The 18,642-nt window shown below is 41.9% G+C and overlaps 1 protein-coding gene across 7 annotated transcripts in view; it reads left to right on the forward strand.

Annotated features, from left to right (window-relative positions):
• LOC311060901 (rho GTPase-activating protein 44-like) overlaps nt 1-18,642 on the forward strand; it is an 83,898-nt gene that overhangs the window by 51,306 nt on the left and 13,950 nt on the right. For all 7 annotated transcript variants that reach the window (XM_084079289.1, XM_084079293.1, XM_084079290.1 and 4 more), the window contains exons 5-16: nt 669-780; nt 1,383-1,459; nt 4,136-4,253; nt 5,941-6,009; nt 6,355-6,436; nt 6,756-6,883; nt 8,737-8,848; nt 12,120-12,201; nt 12,794-12,874; nt 13,933-14,046; nt 15,539-15,630; nt 16,631-16,811. In XM_084079289.1, coding sequence (XP_083935415.1) covers nt 669-780; nt 1,383-1,459; nt 4,136-4,253; nt 5,941-6,009; nt 6,355-6,436; nt 6,756-6,883; nt 8,737-8,848; nt 12,120-12,201; nt 12,794-12,874; nt 13,933-14,046; nt 15,539-15,630; nt 16,631-16,811 — 1,248 coding nt within the window. The remainder of the gene's footprint in view (nt 1-668; nt 781-1,382; nt 1,460-4,135; nt 4,254-5,940; nt 6,010-6,354; nt 6,437-6,755; nt 6,884-8,736; nt 8,849-12,119; nt 12,202-12,793; nt 12,875-13,932; nt 14,047-15,538; nt 15,631-16,630; nt 16,812-18,642) is intronic.

The raw sequence follows: 18,642 nt of genomic DNA on the forward strand, positions 1-18,642 counted from the left end.
ACACACACACACACAATTTTTTTAATTAAACATTGATTTCTTTTCACGTAGTGGTGGTGTGGGCGGAGGCCTGCAAAATCTTGAGTGCATATATGGATCCGTAGGGGTCCATTGTTACAGTGTTGTCTTAGTTAAATTAACACTCACACGATACACCCAGGATATTACTGTGTGCTACCACTCTACCAGCCCATCCCTGCCCTTTTGCTGTTTATTCTGAGCTTGTAATTTACTTAAACCCTATAAACTTCATCGAACAACAAATAGTGAAAACTTTGACCTACAGTATAATGACATGCCCAAACTAGGGACGCCAGAGTTAATGTGGCTAAAGGAGATTGAGTTTTAGTATAAAACAATATACCAGTTTGTGCTACAGTATATGAGAAAACATTAAATATTCAATCAGCCTACAGTACACCTTGAATAAATCTTCATCTACATGTTTCTAAACGTAGACGGCCATTTTCAGTGAAGAAATACACTGTGTTCTGTTATGCCGTGGAGTCATTAAAATGTCATTTCTGATGTTTCCTTCGTTGCGAAAAGGCAGCAATAACCAAGGAAATGTAATTTATGTGGCGTAGGGAAAACGGAAAGATGTGTTTATTATTGCATGTTGTCGTGAGCTGTGGAGTGATTTGGTCCTTGATGAATTGCTGCTGTAGGAAAATGCTGAAGCTGTGTGGCGACACACAGGACAGGCTGGCTCAGGAGCTCATCCTGTTCGAGCTCACCATCGAGAGAGACGTCATCGAGCCCCTTTACGAACTCGCAGAGGTACATCAGATTCTCTAGTAAATGCCACGCTGTGAAATGAACTGTTATGACATTGCTCTTACGTCACACTTGGGATGAGAAATCTCACCTGTGTGAATATAGCCAATAGGGACTGTTCAGTGTTAACTAAATGTTATTGCCTCAGTGATGTGCTTCATAGATTAGATTGAATTGATCCAGAGTAACTGTAGACATGCAGAGGCCTGGTCAAACTCTAAAGCATTCAGCAAGTGTCTAGCTTTGTCTCACTTGATGTCAATCTACTTCACTGCTTCAGTGTATAGGGAGGGTAACCAGTCACTGCAGTGTTAGCTTGTTTGATACCCAGCATGGATAGGAAGGATGTTTTCAACGGAATACCTAGGATTAACATGCAGGTAGACAACAGAGTATTTTGATGTAATCTGACCAGTAGAGTTATCTTTAGCATAGACTTGGATAATTGCCATGTACTGTAATTGGTCCAATGCTGTGATGATTGTTTGGCTGCAGCAGGTGCGCAGCCTATGACAGTACTGGCTCTGTTTTCTCCTGTCTCTCTCCCACCAAGAGAGACAAGAACCTAAGACACCTCTCTGTTCTGTCTGCTACCAACTTCCCAGGTGGAAATCCCAAATATCCAGAAACAAAGGAAACATTTAGCTAAGCTGGTCCTGGACATGGACTCAGCACGCACACGGTAAGAGCTCTGGTGTGTGTGTGTGTGTGTGTGTGTGTGTGTGTGTGTGTGTGTGTGTGTGTGTGTGTGTGTGTGTGTGTGTGTGTGTGTGTGTGTGTGTGTGTGTGTGTGTGTGTGTGTGTGTGTGTGTGTGTGTGTGCGCGCCCGTCCTGGCACAGAGAGAAACTCCATCCCATGTGAACAGGTTTGCCCAGGAGCCTCTGGCTCTGACTGAATGTCACTGGGGTTTGATTGCACATTACACACTTAACCACTTAAGCCCTATTTTATACTTAGTCCTATGACGGTGTCTAAATAGCAAAAATAGCCATGAGTCTGAACATAAGAATAATCAAAGATTTTCATTTGAAGGGTTATTACTGAATATGAGAGGCTTCAGTGAATTGAAAAATGTATACAGTATATACAGTACTGTTTGCAATAGTGTTGACAGTGCATGAACAGTTTAAACAACAACCAAGTCCTTCCCTGAAACAAACCCTACCAATGGGATTCCTTTCCCTCTCTCTGTTTCTCTTGTTAATCTTTTGCACTGAGGGTGAAAGTTGCCCTTAATTCACATCATGAATGTGATGAATGCTTTGAGATGTATAAAAACGCTGCTGAGATCATCACAATACATATAGACTAAAATCAACATACAAGCTTTTGGTCCTGTGGCCTTGGTTTTAAGGCCACTTAAATGGCAAATGCGGCGCAGATTAGCACTCAAATACGAAGCTATATAATACAGCAGCATGTGGCTGGGTAGCACAGCACTGTTGCCTCACAGTAAGAAGGTCCTGGTTTCCAAACCCACGTAGGGCCTTTCTGTGTGGAGTTTGCATGTTCTCCCTATGTTCATGTGGGTTTCTTCCCACACCAAAAACACATGCGTGCTAGGCACATACAGTACTCCTGCTATTGCCCTTGACCAAGGTACTGGAATTACAGCTGGAATTGGACCCCAGGCACTGCACAGTGGCTGCTCACTGCTCATAAGTAGTTAATTTCGGTCAAATGCAGGACGATTTGCCCCAAGGGAATAATAAAGTATACCTATAACTTAATTAGCTGTTTTGCTTTTGCCACAACATTCATATTTTGTTCAGCATGTTTTTAACTGTTCAATGATGAACAAGCCCCTACATTAAGGCTATTTAACATAAACATTTTCTTTTGTTTAAATTTTAGAGTGTGTTCTTTCATTGGACTGAAGCCCTGTTTTATTGATGTGCATTCCTTCGCATAGACTGGTTGTCATTTGCTTTTATAGCTACTCCTTTTATACCATTTGATGTATGTTTATTATTTCAGGTGTAAGAAAAGACTATTCAAATATAAATCAGCATTATTTTGAACATACTGTAGAACTCTGTACTGTAAATAACCTTTAAAAAAAAGAATATAATTCCCAACTCAGTCCTATACACGACAATAACCATACTCTCATGTTGCATTGTATAGTAAATGTTCATGTTCTGACATCAAAACATACACCAATTCATTGAAATAATGTTGCTGCAGAATTGCCTCCTGGACCATCAGAGACGGTGCTCCAAGCAGTCCCTCTGTGCTGACTCACGCTCATCTCAGTCCTTCTATGAGCTGTGAAATGGGGAAATGTGATTGGAAATGATTTGTCTCACTGTGTGTGGTTGAATGGCTGCAATTGGGTTGGGTTTTTCCTTTATTTATTTTTTCTGACCCAAATCTGACCCCCCCCCCCCAATACACAGTATTGTGTGCTGAGCTACTCTAGGCAGTGGTAGACATTATCTCTCTGCCCAGAGACTCTGAGGATGTGCAGACACACATAGATATGATATATTTAACCACATGTACCCCAGCAGCCCTACTCTGTTCATGTCATAATAGGCGAACAGAGATTTGGTGTAGAGGGAAAAAAGGAGGGGTCCAAGTATAGACCTCTGGGGGACTGCGGTCAACAAAGTATATATGCGTGTAATTGGTTAAGGGATGGAAGGTGGAAGTTTGATAGAGAGGTTTGATGTACAAAAGGCAATTGAGCGAGCAAGTGAATTGACCTATTCCCACAGAGTCCATTCTGCGGTCAAGTTATACTCATTGGGGTGTGCTGCCTTGTGAATAAGGTCAGTCTAGAATATGATATAGTACACCACTAAAAGTACCTTTATTTTTTCTGTTTGATATCAAGCTTTGAGAAACAGTGAGTGTGAAGTAATTTTTTGTATATTCTGTACACCGTAAATTTCGGACTATAAGCCGCGACTTTTTTCCCATTTTTCGACCCTGCGGCTTATATAACGGTGCGGCTTATCTATGGATTTTTATAGCTAACGGCCACTAGGGGACCTCCTAAATCTATGGATTTCACACCCGCGGCTTATAGTCCAGTGCAGCTTATATATACATGTACAAATCATTCAATTTAGCTGCTGCGGCTTATATTCAGGTGCGCCTTATAGTGCGAAATTTACGGTATATATTTTGTTCGGAAACAAACGGACGAACAGGACGTAAACATAACCTCCTTGATGAAATTAAATAAATAAAACACCCCACACCATTCTGACGAGTGACCAATTTAGAGCACCATCAAGCTTTCCATCAATCTTTCTGTTTTTCCCAACAGAAACCCTCAAGTCATACATTTGGCGAAGCGCATCAAACGCTGACAAATAATAATGTCCTAACACTGTTCCATGTTTCCAGGTATTACCAGTCCTCCAAGTCCTCGGGACTGTCCAGTAACATGCAGCCAATAGGGGCCAAGGCAGACCACCACAGGGAAGAGATGGAGGAGGCAGCCAACCGCATGGAGATCTGTCGAGTCAGTCTTCTGCTTACTTGAGCTCACTTGCACACTAATAAATCAATCGTAGTCTCACAGTTACCCGATTATTCAAGTGGTCATGTAAACACAGCATAGCGTAATACCCTTAACCGCCTAAAGGCTGATTCCTTCACATGTGTGCAAATATATCCAGATAGAGAATAATGACCCTGGATACAGTAAACAATAAACAACAACACAGCGACAACTCTTTTCATGCTTGCTGAAATTAATGTGAAACTCAAAGCAATCCCATGTTGAGAATTTGTAACAATCGGTGCAGAGTTCCAAGAGTCCTTGGAGAGAAATCCAACTATTAACTAAATATTTTAAAACATCATTGCATTAGAAGTCATGTAAACACATCAGTCGAATTGTTACCTTAACTGGATTATTTTCAGTTATCATATTATTACTGTTATGAAATGTTTACTAGACTTATGCCATTACCTACAGATCACTGTTAAAGGACGACTTCACCACTTTTCAACATATCTTCATATAATAGGTCCTCACTAATGCTCATGATAAAATGGTAAAAAAAAAATCTAATCAGTCTGTGTCTCAGAGGAGGGCTGTAGACAGTTCAGAAACCCGTCTACCAGTGACATCATCGATGGGGAATCCAAGCTAATAGAAACTGCAGGCTTTGTATTCCTGGAAAGTTGCACTGCAATAATAGATGCCATTGTTCTCGCCTTAATAAAAATCTGAATAAAAAAATTGTAATCTTTTTGGGGAAAAAAATCCTGCCTAACGATAATGTCACTGGTAGACGGGTTTCTGGACTGTCCACAGCCCTCCTATGAGACAGATACCAAGTACAAAAAAATGGTATCATTTTATCATGAGCATTAGTGCGGACCTATTATATGAAGATAGGTTGAAAAGTGGTGAAGTCGTCCTTTAATGATTGCTAGTGTAGTAGGCATGAGTGGTGACATGAATGGTTACTTGTCAATAAGTCAGAGTGTTATCTGTGGGATGATAACATAATCCAATAAAGGGAAACAGTATTATAATCCAAGAATCCTTATCCATTCAGGATTCTGAATCTGTATGGTTCCAGTGAGTCTGCTTTGGAGACAAACATCTGAAAATAGAATGTAGCAAGTTTTGGGTTGCACTTCAAAATGAGTCAAACCTTGCGTTTGCGAAATGAGATGCAACTGTCATCTGTATCCATGGTCCAGTTCTGTGGGACATTCCTGAGGGTCAATAGGTCAGTTTGTGCAGCCAATGACATGTAGATTGAGCCATCAGTATGTGACAGGGAGAAGGGCACAAATGTGTCCATTTGTTTCATCCAATATTGTAAGTGTGGAAACTGTATAAACAGTAATTGTGCTTCTTTATCGACCCATAGTTACTACACTAGCATGTTGAGGAGGTGTATTAATATGACATCCAAGTACTGTATTATTTTTCAAAGATTTTCATTGATGTCTCATGAGAAGAAACTGTTAATCAAATATTAGACCCACCTGGTCCTCATGATAATGGGGTAAGCTACGTTATGATCCATTTTTATATCACCCCAACGGGAGATGTGGATTAAAGGAGGACTTTTAACCCTGGAGATGTTGCATTTCTGTGTCATGCTTTTCCAAAAGATTTGGAAAAAATTATTGGATGTTGTTGTTTTTTGTTTGTTTGAAATATGTTCTTGTCTGTATTCCCTTAGGATCAACTATCAGCAGATATGTACAGTTTTGTGGCCAAAGAAATTGATTATTCAAGCTACTTCCAGACAGTAAGCAAAACGCCATGATACTGTGGTACTAATAGAGATACATGTTCATCCATATAAAGAACAGGCAGTACAGTCAACTGCCTCCCTTTCTCTGTCCTTTTCATTCCTATCACTTCTATATTTGTCATTACACCCATTGTAAAATGTTCTCTCTCTCTGTTCTCCCTCTCATCTCTCTTACTTCCCTATAATCTGTCTTTTCTCTTTGATATCAGTGTTTGTCTGTGCTTAATATTCTTCTCTTCTCTTCTCATTATTTGGTCATCTTTTTTTGTTCATACCCGTCTTGTCTCATCTTGTCTCATCTCGTCTCCTCTTCCCTGCTCTTCCTCTCTGTCTGTGCAGTTGATAGAGGTCCAGGCAGAGTACCATAGGAAATCTTTAGAGCTGCTACAGAGCATTCTGCCCCAGATCAAAGCGCACCAGGGTGAGTCCAGGCTACACACACACACACACACACACACACACACACACACACACACACACACACACACACACACACACACACACACACACACACACACACACACACACACACACACACACACACACACACACACTTTTACAGAACTGCCAGTGACTGTGCATTCAGTGTGTGTGTGTGTGTGTGTGTGTGTGTGTGTGTGTGTGTGTGTGTGTGTGTGTGTGTGTGTGTGTGTGTGTGTGTGTGTGTGTGTGTGTGTGTGTGTGTGTGTGTGTGTGTGTGTGTGTGTGTGTGTGTGTGTGTGTGTGTGTTCGTTCGACAGAGACCTGGGTGGAGAAGCCTTGTTATGGGAAACCTCTAGAGGAGCACTTAGCTCTCAGCGGGAGAGACATTGCCTTCCCCATCGAGGCTTGTGTCACCATGCTGCTGGAATGTGGCATGCAGGAGGAGGTCAGTGAGTGTGTGTGTGTGTGTGTGTGTGTGTGTGTGTGTGTCTACGTGCGTGTGTTTGTTTGTGTGTGTGTGTGTGTGTGTGGTGCCAACGTGCTGCTGGAGTGTGGCATGCAGGAGGAGGGTAGTCCACTGAAATGACGGAGAAGAAAAGCGGCATGTCATAATGAGCCACAAATCCTGACTGTCTTGTCATCCTTGTTCATAATTATCAGGAACTGCCAATTGTCAGAACCCAAAAGGCCCTGTTGGTTGTAATTGTAGTAAATGGACAAACTCAAAGATGTTTAACGGAGGCAGTTCAGCTCAGATAGTTCAGACCTATAGTTGTGTACACTTGGTGCAATTCAGTGATGAAGTTGCAATATTGTTTTATTAGAATTTTCAAGGGAAACTTACAGACATTTCCTGGTCTTCTAGGGAGCTGTACGCTGAGTTTCAGGGTTGATGAGTCGACAGGCATTCATGCCGCACGCAACAGATCAACGCGTGTAGTCCCATACTGACCTATCATTATGTTTCAATTACTGTGGAGGTCAGTGCTCGGATCACGACCAGAAAAAAGGCTATCTTGTCGAAGGGAGGGAGTTATCGCTATATTGTGCTTTTGTATACCCACATAGTCCTACAACAGAGATTGGTTAAAGCACTAACAATGTGTAGTCTACTTTTTGTAGCCTACATAAGAGATTAAATAACGAAAACCGTTGCTCTCTCTCTTGCATAAGGCAACCTTTATTTAGCAATGTACTGCCATGACCAAACAAGCCATCTCCTTAAACAAAGCCTACTTTCACTGAGTTTGGCTATAGAATAGGCTACATCTGTACGCAAAACGTTAATTTAATGGAATATACACAAGTGTAAATATAGTCAGATTAATGATGGGGTAGTGATATTATAAGCCTGTTTATGCATTCACACACAGTGATCGTTTTGTCAGCAGTCCTGTATTTGGCAGCTGCAACTGGCTTGCATAATTATGTTTAAATTCTTCATATTTGTTTAATATGGTCATAAAAAGTTATGGATTTTAAAGTTATCATGCATTAAATCATATACCGTAGGCAACGTCCGTAAATTGTGTGCAAGGTTGAATGAATTTAGATCACAATAAATAAAAACAACTCATAAATGTGAGGTTTAATTAGACCTATAGAATATATAATTTCATAAAATATATGTCCTCTTTTAATCATTATTCATTAATTGACTGTTTTTGACTACAAGAACAGTGAACTGTGCTTTGCCGTGAAACATATTTCATGGGTTCTTGATTTGTTTCCATACACTATGGTTCTGTTTCAGATAACGTTCTTTCAACTTTAAAAAAAAAATGGCGCACCTCCCCATTCAGGAGTGTTTCTTGTTACAAGGGAAATGAGCAATAAACCAATAAACCTTAATAATAAAGGACAAAAGTTTTTGTAAGTGTTAACCCTTCGTAGTTGAAAAGCTTATTTGCTTATTTGCTTATTTGGGTCGGATTGAGTTTTTTTTATGTTCACAAATTTTCGCTGAATGTTTGCTTATTATGACATGGAAGAGTGGAAGTCCAAGAATATGGACTCTAGGGTTTAAGTGGTTAATGATTTTTATTTAATGGAAAATTAAAGTTTATTTAAACTTTATTTTCCTTTAATTTAATCCTCATTGCACATTTTGAATAATTATTTGAAATGCAGTCTTGCAGTATGTTACATTACATCTTACATGTTATTCAGTATACGCTTACAAATTATGGATTCATCCATTTACAGTAGTGTTTAATAGACATATTTAACTTTCTTTCTCTTTCTCTCTCTCACGCTCTCTATCATTGATTAACTCTTCTCACGTGTTGTACCTCTCAGGGCCTGTTCAGAGTCGCTCCCTCAGCCTCCAAGTTGAAGAAGCTCAAGGCGTCCTTAGACTGCGGCGTGTTGGACGTCCAAGAGTACTCGGCAGACCCGCACGCCATTGCAGGTGAGTCACCAACAGCGCCGTCGAACAGGCCAAGCACAGCAAGCCCTCCTCCATTTAATCTGTCACCGTGGCGACAGATAGCAATCTCAATCTACCCCGTAACAGGGGCAGAGTTCTCAAGGACGGACCACCTGTTGGTCGTTAGGAAATGTCATTTGCATAATGCTTTTGCATAAATTACAGCTTCCCGCCCCCTCTTCATGCGTAATTGAAACATCTGCCGTCATCGCAGTCTTGTGCTGTCTTGGGAATGGAGGTCTTGATTGAGAAGGCTACTGACTTGGCAGTTGGAAACAGCCCACCGTATACAATACAATCCCCAGCACCACAAAAATACCACCACCAACTAATTTCCTCATCACATTTCTGAAACATGTAGTTACACTGTTAGAGGCAAACTCTGTAATTGAAATTTAAAACATTCAACCAGGCCTCCAGTGTAGTGACTATAAATTATCCACAGTCTCTGCTAAAGGTTAATTTATCAGTCACTTGTAAGGCACAGATAAGATGGAGAAGAGTAGATAAGAGGTTGACTATGTTTTCTGTCTCTTTTACAACAGAGCCATGCTCTGAACAGAATTAGTCTAGTGACTCTAGTACAGCGGTTCTCAAACTATGGGTCGTCGCGGGAGGGTGCCCTTGGGGTCCCGCATTGGCAACCAAAAAAAGAAGAAAATAAAATTATCCCCCAAAAAAAATGGAATGGCGTCGCCAAAACAAATCCCTCATAATATGGAGTTGTGGCATAAAAAAGTTTGAGAACCCCTGATCTAGTATGATATATGTTTGCCACCTCTGTCTTCACTCTATTTTCTTTTTTTCTACCTATGTCCCAACTCCCTTATGTCATGCTTTGCTTTTAATTAAGCTGCTGAAAATAGCAAAAAAACTTTAATAAAATCATATAATCTGAGTTTGTAGAGGGAAGTTCTTATAGCCTATTAACCCCAGCACAAAATGGGCGTGCGGTGCAAGTGTCATTGGTAGTTTCTGACCAATGCAGTTGTAATTTTGTACTTGAGCCCTTCTGTGTGCCCAGGCACGTGCACACATAGACATCAAAGGGGGCTTGAGCCCCTGCCCTTTTTTTCCTGTCTGTAAAAGTGCCCTCTCCAGACCATGAATGTAGCACTTACTACTATGAAAGAAATGATAAGGCCCCCTTTCCATGTCACACCTGAACGCAGCATTCAAGAGAATTGCCTTTTCCAAACTCTCCGTCTTAAAATTAGGTGTGGTCAGGCCCATTGTTGGTGCATTGCTATCTTTAGGCAATAGAAAGAGCAAGCAATGGTGCCATTGGTCAACAAAAACCTGCTCTAAGTCCTGGTGCAGTATTTTCCTGCTAATAGGTGCATTTTTCCGATCTATGTGTCTACATAGGCGGGTTCATAACATGTGTACACACTGCTTACAATCAATAGCCCGCTGAAATTCAACACACTCACATTCAACATGGCAGATGACATTGGTGAGAGACTCATCATTTAGGTTCAAAAGATAATTAGTAATGCATCGAGCTAGTGACCGGTGGCACCAGCCAATTTGTCATGCCGGGAGGTACCAACGTGGGAAAAAAAGGACAAATATAAATAAATGTTTCTGTGGTCTGAAACATTCATAGAGTTCTTAATTACTTTTATTTAAGCAATATTACACTAGAGGGTGGACTTCATCGTCATTAGAGTTCAGTTCACACTTGCTAAATGCCTAAATGTAAATTGTAATTATTGGCATGACTTTGATGCGGTCAGGAGCATGGTGCTGCTGAGTTCCATAAGCATCACTGAAGTTAGTCAACAGCCGTGCATGGAGTTTTGTGGAAAGACCAGAACCATCCAGAGAAAGGGAGAGAGTGCTGAGAGATGCATCTTTTCTGTATCACCCTAAGCAGTGAGTGTTTCTCATCCAGGGCCAGGACTATTTGCAAATCTAATTTGTGAGCCACCAGGGAGGGAGAGAAGGGGGGGTGTGTACTGTACCATGTCAAACAATGTCGCTGTCCGAACACATCACAGTCAAGACGCCGATAGCAGCACAGCTAATTAGCCCGGCTTCCCCCCGAGGTAGCCATTTATAGCTCTGAGTTTAATGTGTTTATTTAGCCCAGCCACTAAAAACATGCCTATACACACACACGCACGCACGCACGCACGCACGCACGCACGCACGCACGCACGCACGCACGCACGCACGCACGCACGCACGCACACACGCACACACACACACACACACACACACACACACACACACACACACACACACACACACACACACACACACAAAGATAGGATGGTAGCACACGGTTATCATAGTGTCCTCAACACTCCGTCTTGTGAGGGATCTCCTGGCTTCCTCGTTTGTCATCCGTCCCACGCGTTCCCCCGGGGGAAATAAACACAGCAGACCAGAGAGAGAGAGAGAGAGAGAGAGAGAGAGAGAGAGAAGATGAGGCAGAGGACTGCAGCCTCCATCATCAGCACTGGAAAATTACAATGCCAGCCAACACATCAGGGTTTAAGTGCTGTTAGAAACTTATTCCCCATGCTTTCTTAACCCTGCTCTCGGAGCACCAGAACAGTTTGACGCATAAACGCACATTAACGAGTGCCAAGCTGCTTAGCTTAGAATTGAAAGTCAAATATTTAATTGCAGGTTGGTTTGCAAATTCTACGGCATTTGAGCTAGTCTAACCAGACACCCAAAACGACTAATTTATACTTCATCGTACGACAGTGTCACCAACTAGAATGTGTCGCTGTTGTTGTTCTTTTCTTTATAATCTATTATTTTTGGAAAGAGACCATCTGAATTAGGCTTTACACCGCCTTCGCTGCATATGCTAGTCCATTAAGAACGGCTCCTACGGGTCTTTGTTCTTTCCACAGTGATATGAAATTACAAGTACACTATAGGCCAGAGGGATACATCTAACATCATATATTCCTTTCACTTCATTCTCTATCCAGTCTTCAAGCCGCTAATAAGGTCACAGATGGTTGATCCTGCAATTTCATCCTGGCCACGTTTTGTGCTTCTGTGAAAGCACTTTCCTCATTTATTCCTGTCTGTCACCTTATATCTCTCTCTCTTATACGCACACAAACACAAACACACACGCACACGCACACGCACACACACACGCACACGCACACTCACACTCACACGCACACGCACACGCACACACACACACATACACACACACACACACACACACGCACACACACACACACACACACTTATTTTGCTTTTATCTTGTTCTTTCCAGGTGCTTTGAAGTCCTACCTACGAGAGCTCCCAGAGCCACTGATGACATATGAACTCTACAATGAGTGGATTCAGGCTTCCAAGTTAGTATCTTTTTATTTGTATAGTATTAATGTGCGCTATATTTGTCATTGCTGTGCGTGTGCATGTGCATGCTGTGTCAATTCAAAGTTATTTATATAACACATTTTATATGACAAGCGTAGACTCAATGTGCTTTAAAATGAAAACTGAAAATGCAGAGATCAACGATGACAAAAAAAGGTAAATGTGTGTGTTTCTGTGTGTGGAAAATCCCTCTTCCACAGATAAAAAGGGTTGGTGGGATTTCTCATCCAGCTCACCTTTGGCCCAAGGAAACACACACACACACACACACACACACACACACACACACACACACACACACACACACACACACACACACACACACACACACACACACACACACACACACACACACACACACACACACACACACACACACACACACACACACACACACACACACACACACAAAACAATAAACACTGTGGCACCTCTCCCACCCTCCCACCCCATGCTGGCTTTTCAATCTCTTCCTTGTTATATTTCTTTCAGAAACCCTTCGATGCATCATCCTCCTGTCCCCATACAGTTATCTTGTGTGAAAATGACATCTTTTGTGTTGTGCAGCATTCAAGACCAGGACAAGAGACTGCAGGCCCTCCTCTCAACATGTGAAAAGCTGCCCACAGCCAACGGCAGCAACTTTAAGTGAGTCACCGCTTCTCTATTTCAACTCCTGCTTAGGGGTGCAACAGTTATTCAAACAAATCGATTTAAACGATTTAATAAATAATCAGTCATCAATTTAATAAAATAATAAATTCATAATCAATCGCTATTTTGGGCATGCCATAGGCGAAAGTCTTAAAAAAATATTAAATATGGATAGCCGATCTACAAGTAGCTCTTGTGGATCTGCTATTTTAACTATTTTTGCATGACACCATTGTGTGATGAAGTATAATATAACACTTTCGATTCGTTGATATATAGAAAATACAAAAATGCAAATTTAAAAACTGAATATTAGATTAATCAAAATAGTAATCAATAGAATAATGGCTAAGAAAATAAGCGATAGTTGCAACCTTACTACTGCTCCTCTATTCCTCCCTGCACACCTTCTTTGAAAATGTGAGCACACACTATACTGTAGCAATGATTACTATCCAAATATTTAGCACCTATCTTAACTAAACAATAACACTTACACCAATTTTAAGTGAATAGATTAACATTACTGGGGAGAGTCTCAGAACATGAATGGTGTGCTACTGGCATGCCTCGGCTTTGTTTGTACGTAGCCATTCTGTGAACCGTGAAAGGTAGCTGTTGTGGTTACTTTGCACCCGGATAAACTCAAGTGTCTCCTCAGCCGTGAATTACTGGCCTTATATCACTGCCCTCATCCAGGGCAAATAAAGGCAGTGTATGTGTTAAGTATGATCAGTAGGGTTGTAGCTATATGAAGTCCCTGGTTGTCGAAATGCTAAGACATTTCTGCCGGATTTACACTTTGTTGTACGACAGTGGCATGCACCGAAAATTGCTTGTGGATGCAAATCGTTGTGAGCTTGTAGATCTGCTAATTTCGGTGTGTGACACCGTCATACAACGGAGCATAAATTAGGCATTAAAGAACACTTCTAGACAATCAAAGAAGACACTTTTTTTTCCACCAAAATGAACATAACATTTTAAAAGGTGCTGTGTTACTTGCTTTTTTCTTGTAATTCATGCAAACTTATGTATGCTGTTTTTAACAGGTATTTGATCAAATTCCTCGCCAAGCTGGATGAGTACCAGGATGCAAATAAGATGAGCCCTGGAAACATTGCCATCGTCCTCGGCCCCAACCTGCTGTGGATGCACAATGAAGGGTAGGGCCATAGTTAAGGCTGCCACAGACAATATACACCAGTATCAATCTACTGGGACAGGATCCCACAGAGCTTGCTTAAAAAGTATGCAAAAAACATACTCAAAGTCAACTGTAGATTCTGTTGTAATCAAAGAAAGCCAGTGCACTCTTTTATGTGTAATAATTAAACAACTTTTATTAGTATCCTTGCTCAGTGATGTGCAATATAACCAAGCCATTATCCACGGTGCCGTCATGTACACGTAAGGTTCTCAGTGGACATATTTAAGCCTAATTCAGACAACCCATGTGAGGCAGATGTTTTGGGCTCATTGATGTAATTTGGGACGTTGCACAGTCTATGAGGCATTTGTCTGTTACCTCCTGATATTTCTACCGGATCAAACCGTTGTCATGGACCCAGGATGCTTGTTAGTGAGCTGATGTATTGAGTATAAATGCCCAGAGCTGTGAGCCGTGAGCCATAGCTTGTCTTACACAATATAAACTAGGTTTTACAGCCAATAATAGACTGTAGCTGCAGACTGCAGGAGGAACGTGAAGGAAGTTGAACATCCAAATGTTTCGTGAGTTGGTTGGGTTACTTCGCTCATGTTCTGCAGTTACATTTGAAACACTGCTTGTACTGTAGTTCTTCCACCACCCAGTGATGTCAAAATACGTAATTGGATGGTGGATGTAAACTAGGCTGGTGTTATAGATATGCCATTATGACTAACAAATGGAAATGATGTTGAAAATTGGTAAAGTGTTCCTTTAAAGCATCTACTCTCCAACATGTCTAATTGCGAACGCGGAAGAAGGCGCGCCTCCGCCCAAGTGGAGCTTACTATGAAATCCTGCTCGGCTTGTGTGTGTGTGTGTGTGTGTGTGTCTGTCTGTCTGTGTGCGTGCACTGCCTGTGTGCAGCCTCCAGAGTGCGCCAGAGTGCCGAGCAGGGTTTCATACACACACACACACACACACACACACACACAACCCACACACACACACACACACACACACACACACAGACGCCTGCACTACAGTGTGGCCATGAAGAACGCAGGAATGTAGACAATGCTCTGATTAAAATGCACACACCTGCAACATATTTCGAGCTGCGTTCGCTTCCAGCGTTCGCGCGTCTTACTTGTGTTTAAGAAATTAAATTGAATATCACTGGGTGGTACACTCAGCTCGGAGACTTCTGTGAAACTCCAACTGTGTTTCCATTAGTGATAAACTATGATGACTAAGCAGCTGAGGGGTGAAGGAGACTCCGTAATCTCATGTAAATCTCCAAGCCCCTTTTACCATTGGCTAACTTTTAATTAGTATTTTTAATGTCCTCGGTTTTCAAATTGGGCTTTTAATTTTCTCATTTAAACTATAACATTTTTGAAGGAAATGTCCGTGTCTCAGCCTTTAATTCGCATAATCCTGCCAGCCCAATTTCACTCCAGGCTCTCGTCTGTCTCTCCTCTATTTCCACCCACCCGTCTCCGCAGGAACATCACAGAGATGATGACGACTGTATCCCTGCAGATCGTTGGCATCATTGAGCCAATCATCCAGCACGCCGACTGGTTCTTCCCTGGAGGTGAGGAAGGCAACGAGAGTGATGGATCATTTGTCTATCTTACTGCCGGTGTTGCCAAGTCCACTTATTTTTGGGCTTGTTTCTAAAGTGTAGTTGCTTATTTCGGCTTCCCCCCTAAGGTTGTTTAAAAATGGTTCTCAAACATTTTCATGTCAAGGAAATTAATTATGTATTTGTCTGCGGACCCTCATCCGAAAATAATTTGTGCCAGGGACCCCCCATACAAGATTTGTGTAGATACAATATTTGAAAAATATTTCAAATATAAAATAAAAAAAATCAAGATGTTTTGAAACGCAAACCCGAGAACTTTTTCCTGTTTCCCAGACGGCCTCTCTACCCATTCAGCTATGGCCACCCAATAGTTTGCAGTCCAATTGTTATCTTACTGGTTACCACAAAATGTGTTGCGTTACAGTTACTTTGGCCTCTGTTACTTTGTAACACGTTAGTCCCGACACTGCATTTCCATGTTGACAATACTATTTACTATCTTCAATGCTTGCTCACTGGCAAATGTAACACATACTATTATACTTATTAGCGGCAACTGTGTTCTTGCGTCACTGTGTAGAAAGTTACCCTTATGTCGTTTTTAAGCTTTTAGAGAGCAACAAATTCAGAGCCTGGTTCCAGACCATAGACCCCGCCCACTCTCTGAGTGGACTGCCTCTTGGTCTGGTGTTGTAAATATGAACCTAGGATTTATTCGGTACAAAATGTATTGTCCAATGAGAGTCGGAGGTGGGGGTGGGGATCCCTTAGGATTGATTTAGGGAAATTCTAATCCCCTCCCCCTTGAAATTGCCTATACTGGAGGCAATGTCAGACTGAAGCTCCACACAGCTTCAGTCTGACAATCAGGCTAGCAAATTCATACATTTGGCCTGGTATTGAGTTACGTCTGTGTGCTTTTCAAGTTTGAAACATTATGAAGGCAGTTGTCAATTTCTTTACAGAAATATCATCACATTTATTCATTCCCGTCTGTTTTTGTCAGAGATCGAGTTTAATGTCACAGGGAACTATGGCAGTCCGGTGCACACCAACCACAATGCCAACTACAGCACCATGCCATCGCCAGACTTGGACCAGACTGACCGCAGGCAGAATGATCAGATCCGAAGGCCACTCAGCGTCGCCACTGACAACATGATGCTGGAGTTTTATAAAAAGGATGGGTAAGAGAACCTTAAAATTATTCAGTCTTTCAGTTTGGGCCCTGGACACACATTATAGTGTTTACATAAGAGTTAGAATTTGTTCTTCTCTCCTTTCAAATGTCAGTGACGAAAGATGCGAATACTTGGCCTCTACTCTTAGAAAATTAACATGAAAACTAATTATGTCCATGTTACTGTATGTCCAAGGTACTTATAATAGTCACATAGAAACTAGAAGCTTCAAGCTTGTTATTCAGTCAGTCCCAGACATTCTGGCATGATTGTGTGTCCACCTTAATTATCTTTAGCATTTTCATTTCAACCATCTCATTGACTCTAACCCCCGATCCTGTCACCCGCTGAAATTGACAACAAGCCAGTCTGACAACTCCCAGAACCCATGTGATGCACTTATTCCCTCATTCAACACCAATCTTAACCAGGCGCTTTGAAGGTTTTTGTTGTTATTGTTTTTAATCAGTTTCTTTTTTCGCCAAAAAACTAAAAAGTTACAATTTTCCCTAATTTGGTCGAGAATGGACTTCTCGACCGGTGCAGGAATTGAACTTGGCGAGGAGTTTGGGTTTGTCCGTTGGAGGGACAAGGAGAATATCACATTCCTTCTTATCTACCTGCCTTCCAGCCCTTTAAGAAGCTTAGTGAGTGAGCCGAGAGTGAGAGACAATGGCAAAAAGAAATGGGACATGGTAGTGAAGTTTATACTGTGATATGGGAAATCTGGAAATCCTGAAGCAAGAATGGAGGATTAGTTCAATCAAATCATTATGCCTCTGTCCGCCTGTCTCCTTCTCTCCCTAACTCTGTCCGCCTGTCTCTCCTTCTCTGTCTGTCTGTCTGTCTGTCTGTCTGTCTCTCCCTGTGTGTGTGTGTGTGTGTGTGTGTGTGTGTGTGTGTGTGTGTGTGTGTGTGTGTGTGTGTGTGTGCGCGTGTGCGCGTGCGTGCGTGCGTGCGTGCGTGCGTGCGTGCGTGCGTGCGTGCGTGCGTGCGTGCGTGCGTGCGTGCGTGCGTGCGTGCGTGCGTGTGTGTGTGTTTATGTCTGTCTGTCTGTCTCTCTCTGTGTCTCTCTCTTTCTCTCTTTCTCCCTCCCCCCTCTCTCTCTCTCTCTCTCTCTCTCTCTCTCTCTCTCTCTCTCTCTCTCTCTCTCTCTTTCTCTCTCTTTCTCTCTCTCTCTCTCTCTCTCTGTGTTCTTTAATAGGCCCTTGGTCTTATCAGGCCCTGCTCTGCAGAATAGTCAGGCTGAGCCCAGCAGCACTGGGACCAAGTAAGCCTGGCTAATTAAACCTGCCTGGGTCTGTGTCGGCCCCAATCAATAGAGCTTGCCTTTCATTAGAAACACATACCACATCCAGAAGCAGCAGGCTCTTCTGCTCTGAATGAGTTCAGACTGAAAAGTGCCTCTTTTTTATTTTTATAATAGTTTTCTTGCTTGGTCAGAAATAACATACATTAACTTCAACCTAAAGTGATATTTCACTTTGGGATTGCTTTTATCTTTTTAGTGCACATCGCTTTCTAGATTCATGATTCATGGTCAAAATGTAATACCGGGGGCTGCGGCTCTGGGGAACTGCAGTCAGCACCACCTTCTTATAGTTGCGGGAAATGGATATGAGACTAGACCTAATGTCATTCTGTGTCTGCTTGGATCGAACATCAAAAAGTTAATTTGACTGTTTTGTGTATATTATACTGAGAGCTGAGTATAAACATCTGACAGCCTGTGGTGACAACAGCAAGACATCCAGTATCTTGGTGTCAAGTACAGTCCATAAAACTATAGGGATTATTCATTTGTGAATTGTGTTTTTATACTTTTGCTCTCTCTCTG

This window comes from Gymnoscopelus microlampas (genome assembly GCF_963454915.1).
Source record: "Gymnoscopelus microlampas genome assembly, chromosome: 14".
In the NCBI taxonomy this organism is placed as follows: domain Eukaryota; kingdom Metazoa; phylum Chordata; class Actinopteri; order Myctophiformes; family Myctophidae; genus Gymnoscopelus; species Gymnoscopelus microlampas.